At 48.7% G+C, this 24,339-nt stretch overlaps 1 protein-coding gene across 1 annotated transcript; it reads right to left on the bottom strand.

Moving 5' to 3' along the window:
• Positions 1 to 390: 390 nt before the first annotated feature.
• MYCL (MYCL proto-oncogene, bHLH transcription factor) lies at positions 391 to 9,481 on the bottom strand. Its single transcript, XM_034413293.2, has 2 exons — positions 8,489 to 9,481; positions 391 to 3,054 (listed from the first exon to the last, which is right to left on the bottom strand). Exons 1-2 carry the CDS (start codon positions 9,462 to 9,464, stop codon positions 2,480 to 2,482), a joined length of 1,551 nt encoding a protein of 516 aa, XP_034269184.2. The 5' UTR covers positions 9,465 to 9,481; the 3' UTR covers positions 391 to 2,479.
• Positions 9,482 to 24,339: the final 14,858 nt, after the last annotated feature.

Here is a 24,339-nt window from a genome sequence, read left to right as displayed (position 1 = left end):
TGGCAGGTGGGCAGAGCTTCCCACTGCTGGCGCTACCGGTTTGTGCGAGTCAGATAGGTCCGGCCGGATTTCACCGCAGCTCAAGGTTGCCCATCCCAAATTAGAATAAGTCTCTGTTTGCAGGGGGTGGAATGGGGTGACAATCATGACAATACCCCAAATTAGCCAGACACTGCCCACAAGTGTCCGGGCACTTCAGGAGTCCAAAGGAAGGTGCTGAACAATTCAAGATGGCCGGTCTTGAGGAATTTCCACTATAGCACAAATGTGCCTTTTGCTCTCACTACCAAACAGCCGCTAGTTTCAGCTGGATTCAACACAGCAGAAGCCTCCCCTGCCAGGTAAGAATCTGCCCCCCCCCCCAAAAAAGAGAAGAAGACATCACACTGGTTTGCCCTTTTGCCATTAATTTATTTCAGAAATGTAAGGTAACAAAGTGCTAAGTCTGACCCACCCAGCCTCGAAGCTTTGACGGAACTGGCTGAGGAATGTCCCAGTGGCATCTGCATGGTGGATCTTGCACTGTGCCAGCAAGGGGGTCCATCACTCTCACCTCTCCCGACATAGGGGAGGATGGGGGGGTTTGCATAAGGAGGGTGCAACTGCGCTCTAGGAAAGCTTGGCCAAAGCAGAGGGAGATGCCGCTTAGCCCCTCTCCCGTTAGCAAAGGCTGCCATCCCAACCTAGAATGAACGGGAGTCCTTTGCAGCAGATAAACATGGCCGTCTTTCTGCACATCCCGCCAGCAAGGATCCTCGGGTGGCTCTTTCGCTGAAGAAGAAAGGGACCCACTGCAGAGGCCTTTTGCAGAAGGATTAGGCCAGGAGTCTCTACAATTGACAACTTTAAGACTTCTGAGTCTGGCTGAGGAATTCTGGGAGTTGAAGTCCAGAAGTCTTAAAGTTGCCAAGTTTGGAGATCCCTGTTTAGGCATCCACCTCTCCCAGCAAGCTTCGTGCAGCACATGAAGTTAAAGTCCAGGGAAGGCACATGCACAGCCTTCCTTCACCCGCCATGCACCCTGCCCTTTCGTGAGATTTGCCAGCCTCCTTGTTCACCAAGACCATCTCAATGCTTCTGGCAAGCCAGGACTTGCACTTTACCTGCTTTGCTGCCCTGAAGGCCTGCCCCACAGAGGGGCAGCCCATACGAGCCAAGTACAAGAGCAGCCCTTTCCTGCTCTACCTGGGAAACAAACCCCATCTTGGAGTCAGCTTGAAAGTGCAGGGTCGGCTCTGCTTCCCAACAGACAGGCCCCTGGGACATCTGCGATTGGCGCTTGCAAGCTGGAACCAGCCTCTTCCCTGCGAGAAGAATTTCCAGTCATCCCAGTTTTTGGAAAGCAGCCTGTTCCCAAGGGAGCCAATTTGAATCACTCCCTTGCAAGCCATGAAGGTGGCCCACCACCCTGACTGCAGGCGGTATATTTGGGTATAGAAACAAGGGGGGGGGAGGGGAAAGAGCCAGCATTTTACAAAAACAGAAAAAAAAATCTAAAAAGTACAAAAATACAGAATATATCTTTAAAAAGCAGTCTGGTACAAAGAATGAGGCAGTCACTACATTAGATTCTAGGATATACAGATGCCAAGATAAGCCCTGGTTTGTCATTAAATGGAAAAAGAATGAGGTAAATCAAATTCAAGGTGATTGCAGTGCTGTTCTAGTGATGGAGTAAAGTGGGGTGATTTTTTAAAGCCTCCCCCCCCCCATGTGAGCTGGAGAAATTCTGACATGACAGACGGTATCCGTGGCCGAAGTGCCTTTTGCACCAAACCCTTGGCATGGACTCCCTCTTGCACTCCACTGGAACACGGTCTCCCTAAAACCAGAGGCTCCCTTGGACGGTGCTCCTTGCTGCCTCTCCAGGGAGGTCTCAGCTCCCCCTAACTCCAGAGCTGTGAAATAACTGTTTGCACAAAGGATCCAGCCACAATTTGTTGGAGGAACAGAAAAAGCCAATTCTAACCAAGTCTTGATCCGGGAGCAAGGGGACGAGGCAGAGAATTTGACTACCCTCACATTATTATAAAAAAGCAACAAATTGCAGAAAGATCTGCCCTCCTAAGGAGCTCCACAAATGACAAATGCACCATGCACCCCTGACCTCCACTGAGAAATGCTGCTCAGGGTCCCCTTGAAACATCCACTGGTTGCGATGAGGGTCTTGTCTGGTGTGTCCCAGGGTCCCTCTGGAGAAATAGCCGTCTGGGTCCAGCTGGGCCCACCAAAAAGGGGACAGCCGTGGGGCTTGGCCATAATCCAACGTTGTGCAGCGAAAGCTGCATTTTGGCAGCTGAAGCCCCACTCCCTCTCCTGGAAGGAGGAACAGAATTCAGACAGGAGCAGCAGAATAAGGGCAAGCCCTGTATGATGTGCAGTGGCAGTGCATGATGGGAATGACAGTCCATTAGGAGTCTGCAACCCAAAACCAACCAAAAAGTGCCAATGCAACTGAAAACCCAGGAGGCCTGGCCAGCTACTCCGTGCCCTGCAGGTGTGAAATCTGTTTCCGTAGCTGGAGCTGGTGCAGTTTCAGCAACTTCTTCTCAGCCACCATTTGCTGTTCAGCACTAAGAAGCAGCTGCAGATACTCGGAGGCTTTGCTCAGGACCACAACTTTGGGGGTTTTGGGGCAAGATGCGAGACCAGGCACCTGGTCCCTCAGTGCCAGGAAACGTGAACGAAGGTCATTCCGCCGCTTGCGCTCCAAGTAGTTGTGGTTTTTCCTCTTGGTCACATCCTCACTGTCCGAGCCAGGAGCACTGCCCGCCTTGGGAAGCGAAGCTGCAGGAGGGAACCTCTCTACCCCCTGCCCGGGAGACTGTGGCTCATTGTCCCCGGCATCAGGGCTGCCCTTCTCCAGAGGCCCCTCAACAGAGTGAGCCTCCGGGGGGGAGCGGGCAGCATAGTTGTGCTGCTGTTGATGGATGGCGATGTGGAAATGCTTTGTGCAGGGGTCCAGAGGGTCGTCCCGCACTGTGATGGTGACTGGCTTCCTTGTCCCCAAAGCCTGCCTCTTCTCAACGGTCACCACATCGATTTCTTCTCCTTCTGCAAACAAAGAAAAGATGGGGGAATCAACGGGTATCAAGGTGCGTTTCTGTGCTTCAGGCACAGGCAAACAACTAATTAACTGAACTGAACAGAGATAGAGATCAAATTGAATGGACAGCACTTCACTTGAGCCAAGAAACAGCTCAAGGCTGGGTTTAAGCTGTCCTGTGGTTTGCTTGGTTTTGGTTTGCATATTATGCAAATCCAGCTAATTGTGATTTTCAATAAACCATAGCTGAACAAAACACGTCTCAACTTGTGTGAGGTTCCCACAGAAGTAGTTGGAAGCTTTTGGCCTCTTTCTTCAGAAAAGGTGTGTGAGCATCCCAAACCAGGTATTAACTTCTACAACTACTGAAAAGCGGCTTGATCCAACTCCAAGGCTGGATTCAGTTTTCCCTGGTAGCCATCAGATGCCTTGTAAAGTCAAGCTTGGCACTGCCAGAACAGCTTCTTTTCCAGCAGATGCCAAGGGTAGGAGCTCGAAAAAACCAGTTCATTCGTCTCTGTCCATGGGGATGACCTCCCCTGCCTCCAGGATGAAGATCATAAGACTGAGCCCTTGTTCAAGGGCTCCCCACCTCTTCAGCCCAGGGTCCAGAATCATGAAAAGCTGAGCTCTTGATCCGTGGGACTGGCCTCCCTCAACAGCAGGATTTTCTCCTACGCCTTGCCCTCCCCCTTCCTCAGCTGCCATAATGTGGCAATTTTCCTAAGAAAAAATAAACCTGAGGGACATTCTGTGGCACTGTGCAGGCTGCCATTCTGTTGTCACAATGCAGAGTACATGCCTGCTCCTGATCCTAAGTTTTGGGTCAAAGGCATTACCAAATTCTGGAATGGCTTGTGGCTCAGGAGACAAGAAACGCATCTCCAAACTCAAGTATCTGGAACACTGAATGAGTTGTCCTCCTGAGACACTCCGTGAGTAAGAAATACTATGTCTCCTTTGGGTAGTATTTGGGCATTTGGACCCCTGATACTCTTCTCCCTCCCCTCTTTTTCATCAGATATTATCAGTCTGCTGTTGGAGACTATCATGGTTTTGTTGCACTTAAGTAACCAAATGCAGCACAAAAACAAAGTAAAACTCCTTAAAGCAGCGAACTTACACATCTATGACTGAGTAGCAAAAGATCAGAGACATTAAAGCCAAACTCTAAAACTGACCAGATAGGCATCTGTAGACAACCCCTCCCCCACACTGTCCCCATTAATACTCTCCATTAACTGCTTCTCAGCCTCAAGAGTGACCAAAATAATGTAGCCGCATTAGTCTGAAAACAAAAGTACACACTTAGCCTCCTGTCCTACTCAGACCTGTCAGGACTCCAGCAATTTACTGAGAATTGGGAGGGGGGCATTTCCGCCCTCCAAATTCAAACTGTTTAGAACTACAGCCAAAGAAGGCAAGTTGTCTGGTACTCTGGAGGGAAGGGAAGAAATCTCTACTGAAGACAACTGCAAGGACAACAAAATTAGATCTGATTGGGAGGCAGGACTGGAGTAAACTTTGATGATTAAATCCACCTCCCATCTTTGCCCTGTTCTTTCATAGCTCATTGGAATTGCAAATGAAGCACAGACCTGGGGGGAGGCAGGAGGAGGGAATCTGGCTTTTGTCCCTTTGACTTGCCACTTCCCAGAAGCCATAAATGTATATTGCCTTTCCCCACCTCCAGAGGCACAAAAAGGGACACAGCACCTCCTGCCCAGCAGCTCTCCACAAGAGAGAGTGAGGAGTTGAGAAGGGCTTGAATAAACTTCAAAAGAGACCCCTCTTTCTTCTTCAGACAAACTGGCTGGGCTCTCCAAAAGAAAAAAAGCCTTTTCCAGGGAAGGCTGCCGCCTGTCTAAACTTGCCTCTCCCCAAACTCCACCCTCTGGTTCAGCTTTTCTCTTCTTCGCTAAGTGGGCAGAGAGGAAACAGACAGAGGAGTCCACAGCGGAGGGTTTTTAACGTGAAAGATAAAATTACAGAATAACAGATTGGGAGGGACCTTAAAGGTCTTCTAGTCCAACCCGCTGCACAAGCAGCAGACTCCATTTCAGACAAGGGGCTGTGCAGTCTCTTCTTAAAAGCTTCCAGTAATGAAGCACCCACATCATCTGAAGGCAAGCCATTTCACTGGTCGATTGTTCTCACTGTCAGGAAATTTCTCCTTAGTTCTAGGTTGCTTCTCTCCTTGGTTTGTTTCCATCCATTGTTTCTTTTCTTGCCTTCTGTTGCTTTGGAAAACAGGCTGACCTCCTCTTCTTTGTGGCAGCCCCTCAAAATATTGGAACATTTCTATCCTGTCGCCCTTGGCCCTCCTTTTCACTAACTAGACATACCCAATTCCTGCAATGGTTGTTTATATGTTTTAGCTCTTCTCTGCGCTCTTTCTAGAGTCTCATCATCTTTTTTATATTGTGGTGACCAAAACTGGACGCAGTATTTCAGGTGTGGTCTTACCAAGGTATTATAAAGATGCTTGGATGCACCTCATTTCTCACTCTCAGGACCCAAGTGCACTGCTCATGGCTTACATGTTAAACAAAGATAATGGAAAGATCCTGCTATTCTCTTGCAACTAGTTTTGTCCAAATTCAAAGAGGTCTATAGAGAAGGGAAGATCCAGGGCTCCCTGTCACACCAGCAGTGAAGAGTGAGCAAGCAGGGTGAGGGGCTGGAAAGAAAGTCTGCGGGAATGCCCTCCTCATCCTCTACAGAGCACCCATCTGCACTTGACAAAATTATAAATGGACCACTACTCTTGGGGACTAGTATTTTCTTTTTACTGTGTGTGCTTTGATTCTGAAAACAGCAAAAAACTCTTAAAGTAAAATATTTGAATACCCATTTATGCCTAATATGAATGCCCATGTCTCTTTCTACCCCTTGCTCTACATTTTGAAGTTGTCCTTTTGCACAATCCAACTTTTCCCTAGGATAAATATTGTCTAAAGAGCCAGTTTGGTCTAGTGGTTAAAGCATCAGGTTACAAACAGGGAGGCCCTGTGTTCTAGTCTCCCCTTTGGCACAAAGCCAGCTGAGTGACCTTGGGCCAAGCACTCTCTCTCAAGCCTAAGAAGGAGACAATGGCAAACACTTGTGAAATCTTGCCAAGAAAACTGCAGGATTCATAGAGGCTATCTCCAGGAGTCAACAAAGACACAAAGACACTCACACACACACAAAGAGCCTGTTGGTTCCAGAATGCAAGAAACTGATGGATCACATTCTGAAATGCCACCCCCTTGCTATCCCCATTGGCTTCTCCTGCAGCCACTCATTAAGCAGCCACACCCCCTCAAGATAACCCTAACATGAGCATCTGTTGCTTTTTGTCCCTGACTGAAAAGGGCATTTGTGGACAGAGCCCTCCTGTTGGTGGGGGTGAAGTCCATGTCAACACAAGAGCATGATTCAATCAATCAGTAACAGTTCCCACCCCTTTGCGAACTGAGATTAAGCCTCTGCCAGACCTACCAGTATCCTCATGTAATTAAACCTTACACCCGGTTTGTTTCTTCAGCCTTGCAAGCTGAGTCACAAGGCATCAACGTTCACCTAATGACTCAAGCAGAAGAGGGTCAACAAGGCTTGAAGCCTGGAAGTAGAATGCAGTAGAAGTGCAAGGAACCTCCCCCTCCCAGGTTAGCTGGGAAAAAGCTGCTCTTGAACAGAAGGTGTCCCCTCACTTTGTCTGAACTGTCACCAGAGGGCAGCTATCACCCTGGAATTAGTCTTTATGCTGGAAAACAGTTTTTCCAGGAATAATACTTCACTAGAATGAGTCAGTAAGAAAGCATCACTTCAGAAGGCATCTCTGCCATTGCTTATTTTACTGCACACTTGAGCCATTGTAATATACTTGCACACACACAAGGCTTAGCAAGCCAAGTACACTCAAACCACTCGAATATCAAGGCTTGATAAGCAGTTGGGGAATATTAATGCCTCATGGGTGGAGTAGTAAGAAATGGGGAGATCCCTCTTTGGGTCTCAGCCAGAAAATCAACTAGTGAAAAGGTGGAGTTGCAAAGAAGGAAAGGCAGCCTCCTACCATCACCTGCTCTGCTGTGAACACACCAAATGGACTGAGCCAGGTGAAACTCTTAAATCCAGCACAAAAGGGATCAAACTGCCTTAACAGCAACTGACTGGATCAGGCATAAGCAATCCTTGCAGCTTATTTGTTGAACAAGTTTCCAGGCTCTGATGACATGCTAAGGACGGACAACATGAAACTCAACCATTACTTTGCATACCTTATCATGCCCTTCCATTTCCAATGGCCCATTGCCCCCACCACCATGCTGCCTGTCTTTGTCCTTGGCTTGTCACTCTTCCCTGAAGTCTATGGGCCTCCTACTACAGTGTTTCTCAACCTTGGAAGCTTGAAGATGGGTGGACTTCAACTCCCAGAATCCCCCAGCCAGTGCTGCTGGCTGGGGGATTCTGGGAGTTGAAGTCCACCCATCTTCAAGCTACCAAGGTTGAGAAACACTGTCCTACTTCATCAGAAAGTCCCTTGCAGCCCACATTTTAAAAAGGCTGGCTCTGGCTTTCCCAGTCTCCCCCCACCCCCACCCAAGATTTCACTGAGAACCTTACGAGGGGGCTTAGTCGTTGGAAGTCTCTGATTTTTCTTGAAATGGGCTCCAGCACCAACTACGTTCTTTTTTTACTCCTGTGCAATTCTGAGGGTGAACTGATGTGCGCAGCCAAACTCCGGAACTTCAGGCATGGTTTGGCTGCTCCACCCCCATGTTCTTGTTCCCCAAGAACATAATGGCTTTCAGATCATTTTAAGCGCCAAGCTGCAGAATGGGAGAGAAAGAGACACCAGTCTTGCTCTATTTACCAGCTTTTGCGATGGCACCTGCCTTGGTCTGATGCGACCAGCTTTTAGCTTTAGGATGCTGCGGATGCTGCCATTCCAAGCCTTCCAGTATTTATTAATAACTAGAGTGTAGTTCAGAGGATTGCAAGGCAGCCAGAAACTTGAAATGCCCCCCTCCTGCCAGCAGACCCCAGAGGAGAGAGCCCGGTCTAGGTGTGTCTCCAAGGCCCCTCGGGCTGACTTCACTCAACCTGTGGAAAAGCCACCGCCTCACCTGCCCTGCCCCAGAATGACCCAATCCCCACAACACGCTGAGCCAATCCTTGGGTTCGCCCGGGGACCCCACTCTCCTTAACCCGGCTTCTTCCCTGGGAGCCAGCCGAGGGGCAGCTGGTCTGGAAGGGGCTAAAGCAGGAAGCTGCCCGGGAGGGGCGGAGCGAAGAGCCCGCAAGCAGCCTTGGAAAGTTCGCCGGGGAAGCGAGGGAAGACGGGAGGGGACCGGGCAAACTTCCTCGCGGGAGCAGAAACTCCCGGGGAGAGATGAGCAAAGGGGGGGGTTGGGGGCGACCTCCAGCCCTCCCTCGTCTCCATGCCGGCCTTACCGGAGTCACTCTGGCTCTCGGAGCCGGACGAAACCGGGATCTTGGTGTCCGCGGGCGCCGCCGCCGCCTCGCTCCCGCCGGGCCAGGCGAAGACGGCGCCCGGAGCCACGCACTCGCCGCCCAGCCCGCCGAAGTCGTGGGCGGGCGCCAGGGCCGGCGTGGGCTTGGCCGCCAGCTTTTCGCCCATGGCTTTCTCCAGGCGCTCGCGGGCCGAGAAGCCGCTCCACATGCAGTCGCGCAGGACGAAGGCGCTCAGGTTGCCCAGCAGCCCCGCGGCGGGCTCCGGCGGGCCGTCGGCGGCGGCATCCTCGGCCGGGCCGGGCAGCGGCGAGGCGGGCGGGCTGGGCAGCAGCTCGAACTTCTTCCAAATGTCCTCGCTGGGCGCGCTGGAGCGGTGGAAGTCCTCGCCCTGCGCCTCGAAGGGGTCGTAGAAGTAGGGCGGCGGCGGGTCCAGCTCCATGGCCGGGAGGCGCCGTTCTGGCTTCTCCCGGGGCCGGCTCGGAAGCCCCGCGGCGGGGTCAGCGCCGCCACCTGAGCTGCCGGGCAGCTGCGGCGCGCGAGGCGGGCGAGCGACGGAAGGAAGCGGCGGCCGGCGAGGCGCTTCCCAAACCCCCGCCACGAAGGAGCCCCGCGGATCGGCGCCACCCAGCCGGGCTAAGCCGTATTGTTCGCAGCCTCCGCCGCTTATATCGGCCTCCTGCCTCCCGCCCGGACCGTCCCCGGAACGCAGCCAATGAGCAGCGCCGGATGGGCCAAGTGGGCGCGGACAGGCGTCGCCCTCACCTTCCCGCCAGGCTCGCCGAGCCCGCCTCGCCCCGCCGCCCGGCCCCGAGGGGAGGGGGAGGCAGGCGGCCCCCCAGAGCCCAGAGCCGCTCGGGAGCCCCGCGCTCGGCCTCCCGCTTCCCCTCGGTTGCAGCCAATTGGCCAGCGGCGCAAAGCGCGGGGAAACCTGAAACCGTGAAAGAATCCCTGACATTCGACTTCAGCGGAGCTTTTGTGTCCTGGAGGGCCAACCTGGATCCACTGGATCTTGTCACGTAGCAGCAGAGGACGGTTTTTTTGGGGGGGGGGATGGCCCAATCCCCCCTCCCCCCTCCCCATTGAAAAAGGGCCGCTATTTCCTTGTCCTTCCTATAGGCTCCTCTCAGGCCCTCCTAGGGGTGCTGCCTCCCAAAAGGCTGAGGTATGAAGAAAGCCCCAAATGTCTGCGGGGTGGGTGGGTTCCTCGGAGTAATGCTAGAAGTAAGGAACCCAAGGGAACCAACCCAGATAACTGCATAGGATTGTGCTTTGAAGATGCAAAGACACAAAACAACCAAATTCTGAGTCGCACAGAAGCCCCAGGTGAACCAGAAGGAGGCAGATTTCGGTTTGCCACAACTGAGGTGAAGTGAGCATTGCCCAGTAGGACAATTAGATTATACTAGTAGTCCTCAATTTAGAACCATTTGTTTAGTGACCATTTATGTTAAAGTGGCAGTGGGAAAAGTGACTTACAGTGTTGTCTCCCACTTAACCATTGCATCATCCCCAGGGTCATGTGATCAAAATTTAGACACTTGGCCGCTGGCATGTACTTATGATGGTTGCAGTGTCCCTGGGTCATGTGATCATCTGTTGTGTCCTGACAAAGTCAATGGGGAAGCCAGGTTCACTGAACAGCCATGTTACTAACTTAACAACAGCAATGATTCACTTAACAACTGTGGAAGAAAGGTCGTAAAATGGGGCAAAACTCACAACAAATGTCTCGCTTGGCAACAGAAATTTTGGGCTCAATTGTGGTTGTTAGTTGAAGACTTTCTGCATTGTGTTGTGTTTCATTCTCTAAGCATTAAGAGATAGTACCCATCTGTGTGACTATGAACAAGACTGAATACTGAGGCTAACATTAATGGGATCCTAGAGTAGGAAAGAGATAAAATTATTGGTAATTAAATATAATTTGTACATTTATTCATGAAGAATACTACCTGAACACTGAAATAAATGTTGATGAGCAAAACTGCATCTTCTCAATCTGTTCCAGAATCAGATTTTTTTTGCTGTGTTGGTTTAACTGTCGACTACACTAGAGAAAAAGTTCCTGAATACCTTAAAAGATCACATGACAGATTGGTTCAAAATCAGAATATTATTAACTTACTTTTTGGAGAATGAATGCACACACCATTTTTATACACTCCATTTTTGTCCTTTTAATCAGATTTGACTCCCAGCAACTGGTGTCCTGAAGCTTTCTGGATGTTTTCAGAAGTGATTTGCTGTTGCCTTCTTTCTTCAAGAAAGAGTGCTGGCCCAGGTTCAGTTGCTGCCTTGCATGTCAAAAGCAGAACTAGACATGCTAACTCCCAATCCAGCATCTGAATCATAGACCAAGTTATCACATTGCAATGGCATTTTGCTGCTCAGAAACTGAGCTGCAATTCTTTGTTCAACATCACCATCCCCTGGTAAATTGATGGCATTGCATGTGTGTGCAAATCATTGACAACATCGAAAACATCAAGCTGAAAAGCGTTTAGGAAAACTTTTCTGGGCAGCTGCTCAATGGCCAATCTTTTGATTTCCCCATCATTCACCCAATGCTACAGTAAAACAGTGCTCAGCTTCTAAAACAGCGGTTCTCAACCTGGGGGTCGCGACCCCTTTGGGGGTCGAACGGCCATTTCACAGGGGTCACCAAAGCCCTCTCTCGCCCTTCCCACGCCTTCACTCACCCTCACCCTCACCCTCTGTCTCTGTTGGATCGCCGTTCGCTTACCCCGCCCACTCCCAATCTATTGCTGCCTCCTGAGTCCCAGCTGATGGCTAGAGGGAAACTGTTAAGTTGGGTGAATGAGGACGCAGCAAGCCAGGCAGTGAGTGACAACAGCTCTTCATTGTAGGGTGAGAACCCAGCGACTGACCTAGGGAAATGCTCCCTTTATATACCTTGCAGCTGTGGTGGTCAGCCAATCAGCTGAGGGTCAGTTAATTCAAACTTCCCGCCAAACAAACCTATTTACATAACACTCCTCCCCTCCCAGAAGTCACTTTGGGTTTTATTTACATACAAAGTCTCTCAGGTGACCAGGGCGTGTACGTAGCCTGGTCGACCTGCGCAGTTCAGTCGGAGGGGCGGCGTCGAGCAGGTCGGAGGGACTCCCTGTTTCTCCCTGTTCCGCCAATGGAACCTCCGAGATCTCTTCATGGGCGGCGACTTCTCCGGTTGGCAGAAACTCCTCGTTGGGGCGGCTCCGGATGCCAGGATCGTCAGCTAAGTCCTCCGCTGCGCTCGGGCTTGACTTAGTTTGTTGTTCTGGCTGGTAGTCAGGGAGCGGTTCGTTGAATCTTTCCTCAGCGTCTGTTGCAATTCGCCTTCTCAGTTGATCTATGTGCCTGTGCCAAACTCTCCCGTCCCCCATGTCTACCCTGTACGATTTGGGCCCCGTGATTTCCGTGATCGTTCCTGCTTCCCAGAGTGGGCCCTTTCCGTAGTTCCTGGCGTGGACTGGAGTCCCTATGGTGAACTCCCTGAGTTTCCTCTCCCCCCACTTTTGAAAACCTCAGGGGAATAATTGGGATTTAGCCTATCCAGTACCCCTCGGAGCTTCCTCCCCATTAATAGTTCTGCCGGGCTTCGGCCTGTGGCTGTACACGGTGTGGAATGCTGGGCTGTGAGGAATCGATCTATTCTTTTCTGCCAGTCCCCGGGGCCTAGGCGTGAGAGGGCCTCCTTGGCCATTCTTACAAATCTCTCAGCCTGACCATTACTAGCCGGATGGAACGGGGCCGAGAGGACGTGTCTGACCTCCAAATCTGCAAGATATCCCTCGAACTGTGTGGCCGTGAATTGGGGCCCATTGTCTGACACTAGGATGTCCGGTAACCCATGGGTAGCAAATAACTGCCTCAGTTCCCTGATAACCGCATCGGTGGTAGTGGCCCTCATGAGCTTAATCTCTAGCCACTTGGAAAAGGCATCGACTACGACCATGAAGGTCTGACCGTGAAACGGTCCCGCGAAATCTATGTAGATCCTGGACCAGGGTCCCTTGGGTCTTTCCCACTCCCTCACCAGTGCTGTCGGTGGATCTGGCCTAGACTCTTGGCAGGGCTGGCATCTCCCCACCCACTCGGTAATGTCTATATCCATGTTGGGCCACCAGATGTAGCTCCTGGCTAGTCCCTTCATCCGTACAATCCCAGGGTGCCCCTCATGCAACAGTGTTAAGACTTTTTCCCTTAGGCACAAGGGAACAATAACCCGTTCGCCCCATAGCAAACACCCCCCTTGCATTGTTAGTTCGTCCCGTTTGCTCGCGTACTGTTTGAATTCCCTGCTCCCAGTCTTTTCCGGCCACCCCCTCGTCACCCAACTTGCGACCGTCCGGATCACGTGGTCTTTGTTTGAGGCTCTGGCTACCTCTGCTGATGTGATGGGCCCTGAGTCCAAAATGTCTATCAGCAGGATGGGGATGCCGGGTGTGGGGTCTTCCAGCTTGTCTGGTAGTCGGCAGCGGCTGAGTGCATCGGCGTTTCCCATGTCTGCCCCTGGTCGATGTACCAGGCGATAGGAGTAGGCTGCGAGGAAGATGGCCCAGCGTGTCATCCTGGGCGATAGGGCTGCCGGTGTTGGTCGGTCTCCTGCGATGAGACCCAGGTGCGGGCGATGGTTGGTGATTAGGTTGAAGTCCCTCCCGAACAGGTACTCGTGGAACTTCTTTACTCCCGAGACGGCGGTGAGGGCCTCTTTGTCAAGCTGACTGTAATTCCTCTCGGCGCTTGACAGAGTTTGGGAGTAGTAGGCGATGGGCGCCTCTAAGCCACTCAGGAGTCTATGGCTCAGGACGGCTCCCATGCCGAAAGGAGACGCATCACATGCTAAAACAAGGGGAAGCGTTGAGTTGTATTGGATCAAGAAACTCTCAGCTGACAGCAATTTCTTGATGTTTGTAAATGCCCTGTCCTTGGCCTTCCCCCATTTCCATATGGACTTTTTGGCTAACAGTCTGTGCAGGGGTTCAGCCACTGTTGCCTTGGCCTTTAAGAAGATTGCATAAAAGTTAAACAGTCCCAGAAACGCCTGTAGTTCCGCCTTGTCTTTAGGGGTAGGGGCCTCTTGGATTGCCCTGATTTTACTCTCGGTGGGGTGTATGCCGGTGCCATCTACTCGGTACCCCAGGAACTCTACGGAGGGGACTGTGATCATGCATTTGTTGCGTTTGACCCAGAGTCCAGCATTTCTGAATTTTTCTAAAACCATTCTCAGCCTCCCCCCCCAGTTATTGTTCGTCTTCCGCCGTGATGAGTACATCATCGAAATAGGGAACCACCACGGGGATCCCTTGCAGCAGCCGCTCCATTGTACTTTGAAAAGTCCGGGGGCTATGCTGACTCCAAATTGCAGGCGCGTACATTTGAAGGCGCCTCTATGCGTTACGATAGTCTGTGCTTCTGCGGTGGCGCCATCTACCGGCAGCTGCTGGTATGCCTGCGCAAGATCAAGTTTAGCGACGATCTTGCCAGGGCCCAGGGAATGCAGGAGGTGGTGCACAATTGGGACCGGATAAGCACTTTGTTGCAGAGCCTTATTAATTGTGCATTTATAATCGGCGCATATGCGCACTGACCCGTCCGGTTTCACAGGTGTCACAATTGGGGTCTCCCATTTGGCGTGGTCGACTGGCACAAGCAACCCTTGCTTTATTAGCTTGTCCAGCTCAATGTCTATCTTGGGTTTCAGGGCGAATGGTACCCTCCTAGGCTTTAAACGGATCGGGGCAACGTTGGGGTTGAGGTTGAACGAAATAGGGGTCCCCACATACTTGCCAAGCCTTTCGTCGAACACGTCCTGGAACTCCTGCATCAGGTCGTCCCTCAGAGTGCTCTGGATGTTCCTCACTCCGGTGAATCCCATGCCCAGGGCTCAAAACCAGTCCATTCCCAGGAGGCTTGGGAGCTTGCCTCTGATGATGGTGAGGGGGAGTCTCTTGCTGAACTCCCCGTATCGTACCTAGAACTCGCCTATTCCTTCGACCGGGATGCGGTTCCCTTGGTAATCTTTAAGCCGGCGTCGCTGTGGTTGGAGCTGCCGCTTGTGTGTGCTGGGGATGGCTTTCTTGAGGTTGGCCCATGACATGATGGATATGGGGGATCCCGTGTCGATCTCCATCTGGCACTCACGTCCCTCGATCTCGACCGCAGTGTAGGTCTTCTCGCCGGGTGATGTGCAGGTCTGGCCGACACGGATGGTGTAGGCCTCTATGTCTTCAATTTTTGCGCCCTTCTGGCTTCCGCCATCTTTATTGGGCCTCCGGCACGACGCCATCTCGGATTGTTGGTTTGGCCTCATGGTTTGTGGCCTTGTGCTTGCTTGGCTCTGCAGACTCGAGCGATGTGCCCCTTTTTCTCGCAGAACCGGCAGATCGCATCTCGGAACTTGCAGTTGTGTCGGGGGTGGGGGCCGCTGCAGCTGGCGCAGTCGTCTCTGGGTCCTCGTCAATCTGGCCTGGACTGCTCTGTGCAGTAGACTTCCTCCTTGGACTCCCCTTCACTCTCGGTGCTCATGGCTTCATGGTGCACGGTCGCCGACCTCTGCGCTGTCCGGCCATGGATGGTCCCTTGCAGTCTCTTGGCGGCCTTCACGGACGACTCTTGTGCCCTCGCTTTATCTAGGGCGATGTGCAGGGTCAGGTTCGATCTCGCAAGTAGTCTCAGTTGCAGCCGTCCATCCCTCACTCCGCAGATTAATTGCTCTAGGAGCATCTCATCTAGGTCTCAATACTCGCACTGGTTTGCGGCCTTACTTAGGGCAGCGACGTACTCGCTGATCGATTCGCCGTCCTGCTGCAGCCTTTGCCGGAACTCATACCTCTGGACATACTTGAAAGGCGTTGGGGCATAGTGGTCTTTCAGTAGGGTCTGCAGCGTTGACCATGATATGGTGTGGACCGAATTCGGCTCCGCCAAAGCTTTGGCTGTGTCGAACACCTGTGGTCCGCAGTGGCTCAGGAACAGGGCCTTCTTCCGCATGTCCGGTAGCCCTTGCAGGTCGTTGGCCACCATGAAGCACTCGAACCGGGACATGTAGGACCCCCACTTCTCCTCCTTGGGGTTGAAAGGCGCTGGCGGGGTGTAGGCAGACATCCTTCGCGCTTCTCATGTGCTCCGCTCACTCACCTGGCTGGATTCTGTAGTCGGGCGTTCCGCTTCTCTCTCGGAACGTGGTTTCAGCTCTTTTCGGTTGTGGCTTCAGCTCTTCCTTGGCTTCTGGCCTCAAAATCCCACCTTCGTCACCAATGTTAAGTTCGGTGAATGAGGACGCAGCAAGCCAGGCAGTGAGTGACAACAGCTCTTCATTGTAGGGTGAGAACCCAGCGACTGACCTAGGGAAACGCTCCCTTTATATACCTTGCAGCTGTGGTGGTCAGCCAATCAGCTGAGGGTCAGTTAATTCAAACTTCCCGCCAAACAAACCTATTTACATAACAGAAACAAACCGTTTAAATTCTTGCCGCGGGGATTCAAAGGGCCGCCCTTTGATCAGTGTTAAAAGTGTTAAAAGAAAACAAATGAGAAGACCGGTGCCTGCAAAAATAGAAAAAAAACAGCCCCTTTCAGCTTCAGCATAGGTTAATTACCATAAGTTGATTTGATTAGCCTCCGGACTCTCAGCTGATTTGCTCTCAGCTGTTTTGCGGAGGGCTCTGTTGCTAGCTGCAGAGAGGAGCAGATTTTTTTTCCCCCTAGCTATGCTGAAAAAACGAAACTGAAAGTAAAGCAGGGTCTTTGCTGCAACGTGACAAAATGCTGCAACGTGACAAAATGAGGCAGAGAAGGATTTTTTTTTCTTTTTCCTCACCAAAAAAGGTAGGTGCAAAACTGCAAACAATGGGAAATTTAGGGCAAAAGAGGAGGTTCAAGATTTTAAAACACACACAAAAAAAGCTCTATTTAACTAGGGAATTGTAATAATTGAGATACTATTAATTGTATATTGTGTTGAAAGCAGAAATGGTTAAGTTGTGGTTTGGAGGAATATATGGGGGAAATTATTTGGTTTATTATTATTGGTATAATTAATTGATTTATAAGAAATTGGATTGCATGGAAATAATTGGAATATTCATGTTCATATTGATTGATATACAAAAAAGATAGTTATATAACTAATTGATTTATATTAAAATGTTGAATTTGTATTAAACAACTGTATTACATAATTACATAATTAACCAATGTGAGGATGGATATAAAAATAGATGACAATGGGAAGGGGTATAATATAGAATAGAAGGGAAAAATTGAATTTGATTAAGATTAGAGATGAGGATGAAGGGTAATATTGGTTTTTAAAAAAAATAGATGAGCAATAAATATGGCAAAAAGAAAATATAGAAATTGTAAATTTAATTGAAATGACTAAACACTGTTTAAATTTGTGAACCGGCCAAATACTCTGTTCAAAGAAAATACATTGTATGTTTGTATGTGTGTTTCTAATTATTGCTATTTATACATATTTGTTATCTTTTATTCTTTAAAGTTTAACAATTCATTCTTTATCTTAATATCTTTATATTTGTTTGGGGTTGGTTTTCTTCCCTTTCATCTTTTTTATTGTACAGAAATCTTTCTCCTCAAACCTACCACCTCTCTCTTTTCTTTCCTTCTTACTTTCTCTTTCCCCCCCTCTTCTTCTCCTTCCTCCTTCCTCTTCCTTTATCCTTCTCCTCCTCTCTTCCTCCCTCTCTTACCCTCACTCCTACTCTAATTTCCCTTCCCTTCCTTCATCCCTCTCTATTGCTGTAATCCTTTAATGCATATGGACTACTCAGAGGGCTGAAAAAGTTATTTTTGACTGGTCCTCGCACTTTTGACCAGTCCTCGAACTTACGACTGTCCTCACATTTTACGTTTTTGCCCTATCTTGTCACCATGGTGAAGAGAAGCAGTTGTGAAATGAGTGACACGGTTGTTAAGAATGCTACAATGGGCATGATGACCAGTCATAAGTGCGAAGACCAGTCAAAAGTGCGAGGACCTGTCAGAAATCACTTTTTTCAGCCCTCTGGGTAGTCCTTTTGTGCACATGGACTACTTGGAGGGCTGAAAAAGTTATTTTTGACTGGTCCTCGCACTTTTGACCAGTCCTCGAACTTACGACTGTCCTCACATTTTACGTTTTTGCCCTATCTTGTCATCATGGTGAAGAGAAGCAGTTGTGAAATGAGTGACGTGGTTGTTAAGAATGCTGCACGGGCATAAATGTGAGGATGGTCATAAGTGTGAGGACCAGTCAAAAGTGCGAGGACCTGTCAGAAATGACTTTTTTCAGCCCTCTGAGTAGTCCCTATACACATAGCCATGGCCACCCAGTCACATGACCTCCGAGCCACGCCCACAAAATAAGCCACGCCCACAGTAAAAAAAATTTTAGAACCGACCGCTGGTTGGGGGTCACCACAACATGAGGAACTGTATTAATGGGTCGCGGCATTAGGAAGGTTGAGAACCACTGTTCTAAAATGTCTGGTTATCCAACTCTTTGTCCAGTTCAGGAGGTCCTGCCAGCTGGACTTCTTTCTGAGTGCCATTGCTCATCTTCCCAGCAACAGTAATTGAGTTGGAAGGGACTTTGGAGGTCATCTAGTGTCCAATCCCCTGTTCTCGCAAGGAGACCTATACTATTTCTGATAGATGCCTGTCCAGTCTCTTCTTAAAATCTTCCAGTTTTGGAGCACCCACAATTTCCGATGGCAATTTGTTCTATTGGTTAATTGTTCTCACTGTTAGGAATTTTCTCCTTGGTTTTAGGTTGCTTCTCTCCTTGGTTAGTTTCCATCCATTGTTTCTGGTCCCTCCTACAGGTGCTTTGATAAATAAGTTGGCCCCCTCTTCCTTGTGGCAGCCCTTCAAATATTGGAAGATTGCTATCATGTCACCCCTGGTCCTTCTTCTCTAGACTAGGTACATCCAGTTTTGGCTTCTAAGCCCCTAATCATCATCTGTACTGGGGTGACCAAAAGTGGTCACCCCAATACAAAAAAGACACTCTTCTCAAAGACGCTCCTCATCACCCAGACCTTTGGTTCTAGAAGCAAAAGGCTGTCCAAGCTTCTGGGACTCTAACACCATTTGGAGTCACACTGTTGATGCTTTTATTCACTTACTACATTTACATGCTGCCTATCTCACTCTGAAAAGCAGCTCTGGTCTCAGGACACCTGCTTCAAATGCAAGAGAACTAGTTCAAATTGTAGGTAATCTTTACAAGCATTCAGAGTCCTGGCCAAACCAGCCATCACCATTTTTCTTGATTGTCCCAAATAAGTTAGTAAATTTATATAGCGCCCATCTTGCTATTTGGGGCAACTAATTGGTGGTCTGCAAGAGGAATGCAAGTGTTCCTTGTATGGCTGCTAAAATAAAAGCATAATTTTCATTGGCAAGTCTTAGAAAATTGCCAGATCTCGTAAACTGTACTTATTTCAGAATCTTGTAGGATTCAAAAGAAAATGCTTATTTTATTTGGGTTTCTATGGAATCCACCTAAAATTATCATATGTAGATTGTACTCAAAAAGTATCACATGGCCAGTCATGTTGGAGAATTGGCCTTGCGTCCCAGGCATTTTTTCTAAGTTATTCTTTCAAAAGACGCCCTGATTCTTTCCAAATTAATGGTTACTTTCTTACACACTCATAATCTTAACATTGAGGGCCAGGACTTTTCTTCAGGAATCACTTCATTTCCCAGTGATTTTTCCAGGGTCCTGTTGCATAGTATCAGTGCTCCTTCAGCACCACAGATAACCCGGCTTTCTTTTTTAGGCATTATGGTGGATGCCAGAGAATAAACTCACTGCATTGGCACAGGAGGAGAGCAGTTCTCCTTCTCACCCAAAGTTCATTTCTTGGAGCCATTGCTGTAACAGTTGGGACAGTCCATCTTGTCCTTCCTGCATTCGTCCACTGTTACCAGAGAAGAAGCTTTGCAAAATTAGGTTAACAACCCTTAATGCCTTTTTGGCGATGCTGTTACAGTGAGTTCTGGGGCTTAGATCTTTTGAAAAGAGTACTCCTAGGTCCTTGACAGAGTGAGTGTTGTCTATGAGGTCGTATTCGCCCAGTTGTATCCTGGCCTTCTAGCTCGTTCTTCCTTTCTCCCAGTCCATCTTACTTACAGCATCCCTAATCAAGTTTATAGAAAGTGCAGCATGGAGAGTTAACCTCAGGTATTTCTTTCTTAAGACGGGGCCTCCTCCATATGGGAAGAACCCTAGGGGGAGCAGGTTCCATGGTTCCTTCCCCACCAACCATTATGGCTTCTTTTCCAAATCTTTGCATTGACTGTCCACAGGGTTGGGACAGTCCCATGGCTGTTCTTGGAATGCCTCATTGAACTCCCCTCCCTTGGATGTGCTAGAGAGGATTCAAGCAGGCTTTTTTTTTTTTTTTAATTTTGATTTATATGCCGCCCTTCTCCGAAGACTCAGGGCGGCTTACAATGTGCTCAGCAATAGCCTTCATTCTTTTGTATATTTATACAAAGTCAGCTTATTGCCCCCACAACTGGGTCCTCAATTTACCTACCTTAGAAAGGATGGAAGGCTGAGTCAACCTTGAGCCTTGGCGAGATTCGAACCCTGCAGTAATTGCAGGCAGCTGGTCTTAATAACCAGCTTAATAACAGGGTGCCTTAAACCCCTGTACTACCAAGGCTCTTTCTTTGTCTTGTGGGACTTGCAGTTCCATGGAAGGTGCTCCGGCTCTGGCATAACAGAAAGGACATCTCTCAAGTAAGCACTGCTTCTGCCTCAAAGGTTCTCCTAACTCCCCCAGGGCTTGATCTCCTTTAGGTGCAAAAACGGCTCAGAAATTATTGAGGCTTGCAAATTCTAGGCTGCCCAATTTCAGCAATTCTGGGTAGCATGCTTACAACAGTACAAACTCAAAAAGATTGTGTCATCTAAAAAAGGAACAACAGCCAACTCCCTCTAGGGCAGGGGTCTCCAAACTTGACAACTCTTAAGACTTGTGGACTTTGACTCCAAGAATTTCTCAGGCAGCCATGAGCTGAAGTCCATAACAACTTTGAAGATCCCTGCTCTAGGGTTCTGGCAGGTATTTGAAAACTCCATCATGAATAATAAATTCTATTTTTAATCATGGTAAGTCCCTTTATCACTACTTTTGGCATTATTTATTATTTATTTTTATTTATTTAATTAAATTTCTATACCGCCCTTCTCCAATAGGACTCAGGGCGGTGCACAGCCAAGATAAAAACAAAGCATACAAAATTTAAGAACAGTATTAAAATAATTAAATATTTTGGCCGAAATTAAGATAACCCAATTTAAAACCAATTTAAAATTTAACTCAGGCCAGCCCAGCTTGTTGAAATAAATAGGTTTTCAGGGCCCGACGAAAAATCCGGAGGTCTGTTATTATACGTAACTCTGGGGGAAGGTTGTTCCAGAGGGTGGGCGTCGTCACAGAGAAGGCTCTCCCCCTGGGGGTCGCCAGCCGACATTGTCTGGCGGACGGCACCCTGAGGAGGCCCACTCTGTGCGAGCGTACTGGCCGGTGGGAGGCTATTGGTGGCAGAAGGTGGTCTCGTAAATACCCCGGCCCTAAGCCATGGAGCGCTTTAAAGGTGGTCACCAACACCTTGAAGCGCACCCGGAAGACCACTGGGAGCCAGTGCAGCTCGCGCAGGAGAGGTGTCACATGGGAGCGCCTCGTCGCCCCCATAATCCCCTGCGCGGCCGCGTTCTGGACCAGCTGGAGCCTCCGGGTGCACCCCAGGGGGAGCCCCATGTAGAGAGCGTTGCAGTAGTCCAGGCGGGAAATGACTAGTGCTTGAGTGACTGTGCGTAGAGAGTCCCGATCTAGAAAGGGGCGCAGCTGGCGTATCAGGCGAACCTGATAAAAAGCCCCCCTGGCCACGGCCGTCAAATGATCTTCTAAAGACAGCCGTGCGTCCAGGAGGACGCCCAAGTTGCGAGCCCTCTCCGTGGGGGCGAGTGATTCGCCCCCAATAGCCAGCGATGGCGTCAGCTGGCTATATCGGGACGCTGGAAGCCACAGCCACTCGGTCTTGGAGGGGTTGAGTCGGAGCCTGTTTCTCCCCATCCAGGCCCGCACGGCCTCCAGACACTGGGACATCACTTCAAGGGCATCGTTGGGGTGGCCTGGGGTGGAGATGTACAGCTGGGTGTCATCAGCGTACTGATGGAACTCCACCCCAAAGCCACGGATGATCTCACCCAGCGGCTTTACATAAATGTTGAACAGAAGGGGCGAGAGGACCGACCCTTGTGGCACCCCACAAGCAAGGTGCCTCGGGGTCGACCGCTGCCCCCCCGTCAACACAGATTGCGACCGGTCAGAGAGGTAGGAGGAGAACCACCGCAGAACGGTGCCCCCCACCCCCAACCCCGCCAACCGGTGCAACATGATACCATGGTCGATGGTATCAAAAGCCGCTGAGAGGTCTAACAGGACCAGGACAGAGGAGCAACCCCTATCCCGAGCCCTCCAGAGATCATCCACCAACGCGACCAATGCCGTTTCCGTGCTGTACCCAGGCCGGAAGCCGGACTGGAGCGGGTCTAGATAGACAGCTTCATCCAGGTACCGGGGAAGCTGTTGCGCCACCACACTCTCAACAACCTTCGCAACAAAGCGAAGGTTGGAGACTGGACGATAGTTAGCCAAAACAGCCGGATCCAGAGAGGGCTTCTTGAGGAGGGGCCTCACAACCGCTTCTTTCAAAGCGGCCGGCAGGATCCCCTCACTCAAAGAAGCGTTAACAATCTTCTGGAGCCAGCCTCGTGTCACCTCCCGGGAAGCCAGTACCAACCAGGAGGGACACGGGTCCAATAAACATGTGGTCGCGTTCAGCCGTCCCAGGACCCTGTCCATGTCCTCGGGAGCCACAGGATCGAACTCCCCCCAGATAACACTCTCAAGACCCACTTTGAAACAGACCCACTTTTTATTCCATTTTTACCTAACCCTTTATGAATTATTAGACATTTTTTACTTTAGCTTTTAAGAAAAAATCAGAGCAGGGTGGGGATGTAGAGTTGGTAGCTAAAGAGTGGAGAAGATAGTTGCTGGGAAATAGCCATAGGGAAAATTAGAAACAAGAAAGTTTGTACTGTAAATAGTTCTGTATTTTTCACTAATCCCTGTAAATTTACCTGTATAAAGAAGCATCCACCATCCTCCATAGAGTAGAGTAGAGTAGAGTAGAGTAGAGTAGAGTAGAGTAGAGTAGAGTAGAGTAGAACAGAACAGAACAGAACAGAACAGAACAGAACAGAACAGAACAGAACAACAGAACAGAACAGAATTCTTCATTGGCCAAGTGTGGAATTTGTCTTAGTGCATACGCTCTCAGTGTACATAAAAAAAAACAAAAACGTTTGTCAAGAATCATAAGGTCCCTGCCCCAGCTGAACAGGAAAGGAATTGCCCAGCACAGAAAAGCAAGTTTCCATGGTGGAGGTGAGGAACAGTTTCAGTTTTTAAAAAGTGTAACAATGTTCTTGAAGTCCAGTTTGTATTAATTCTATTTTATTTTCCATGTGGAAAAAAACCCTTAGAAAGATTCTATCTCTGCACATTCTCTGCTCAGTTCAGATAAGGATTTGAATTAAGGAAGCAAACACCCAACACGCAGTCGCAAGAACAAGTCAGAAACATGTCCAAATTGGTGTAGGGACACTTTGCACTGTGGCCAGCATCTTTTGAAGGGAAGCCACAGGTAAGAAGCATGTTATATAAGAGAAATGACAACTAAGCATAAATGGCTAACTTATGGTGATATATCGGGATTCTTCCAGAGAGATTTCAAAATAAAATGAAAAGAGGAGCCATGGTGGCACAGTGGTTAGAATGCAGCATTGCACACTATAATTCTACTGACTGCCAGCAATTCGATTCTCACCGCCTCAAGGTTGACTCAGCCTTCCATCAGTCAGTAAAATAAGGACCCAGATTGTTAGGGGCCTGATGCTGACTCTGTAAACCACTTAGCGCTGTAAAGCACTGTGAAGCGGAACATACTGTATGTCTCAGTGCTATTGCTATTGCTATATCAGAAGGATGTGGTTTTCCTATGTCCAATTACTAGAAAGATTTAAAATAGATGAAAGGACTTTTCATTGTAAGACCAAATTTGAAATAAAATTATGTATAAATTATGTACATGTTGCTAAAATGTATAACCTTTTATTAAATTTGGAAACAGAAGATGAATAAGTGAAAGAATGTATGATAAAGGGCTAAAAACTTTGGGTGTACTGTATTTTTCGGAGTATAAGACGCACCTACCTTTTTTGGTTTTTTTTTAAAAAAGTTTTTTTTTATTTTTTAGACAAACACACATACAAACATACAATGTATTTTCTTTGAACAGGGTATTTGGCCGGTTCACAAATTTAAACAGTGTTTAGTCATTTCAATTAAATTTACAATTTCTATATTTCCTTTTTGCCATATTTATTCCTCGTCTATTTTTTTTAAAAACCAATATTACCCTTCATCCTCATCTCTAATCTTAATCAAATTCAATTTTTCCCTTCTGTTCTATATTATACCCCTTCCCATTATCATCTATTTTTATATCCATCCTCACATTGGTTAATTATGTAATTATGTAATACAGTTGTTTAATACAAATTCAACATTTTAATATAAATCAATTAGTTATATAGCTATCTTTTTTGTATATTAATCAATACGAACATGAATATTCCAATTATTTCCATGCAATCCAATTTCTTACAAATCAATTAATTAAATTTACCAATAATAATAAACCAAATAATTTCCCCCTTATGTTACTCATTT

Source organism: Pantherophis guttatus, chromosome 10 (assembly GCF_059756535.1).
Source record: "Pantherophis guttatus breed Tessera chromosome 10, ASM5975653v1, whole genome shotgun sequence".
NCBI classification, from domain to species: domain Eukaryota; kingdom Metazoa; phylum Chordata; class Lepidosauria; order Squamata; family Colubridae; genus Pantherophis; species Pantherophis guttatus.
The sequence above is the reverse complement of the archived record's forward strand: the minus strand, read 5'-3'. Positions and strand labels throughout refer to the sequence as shown.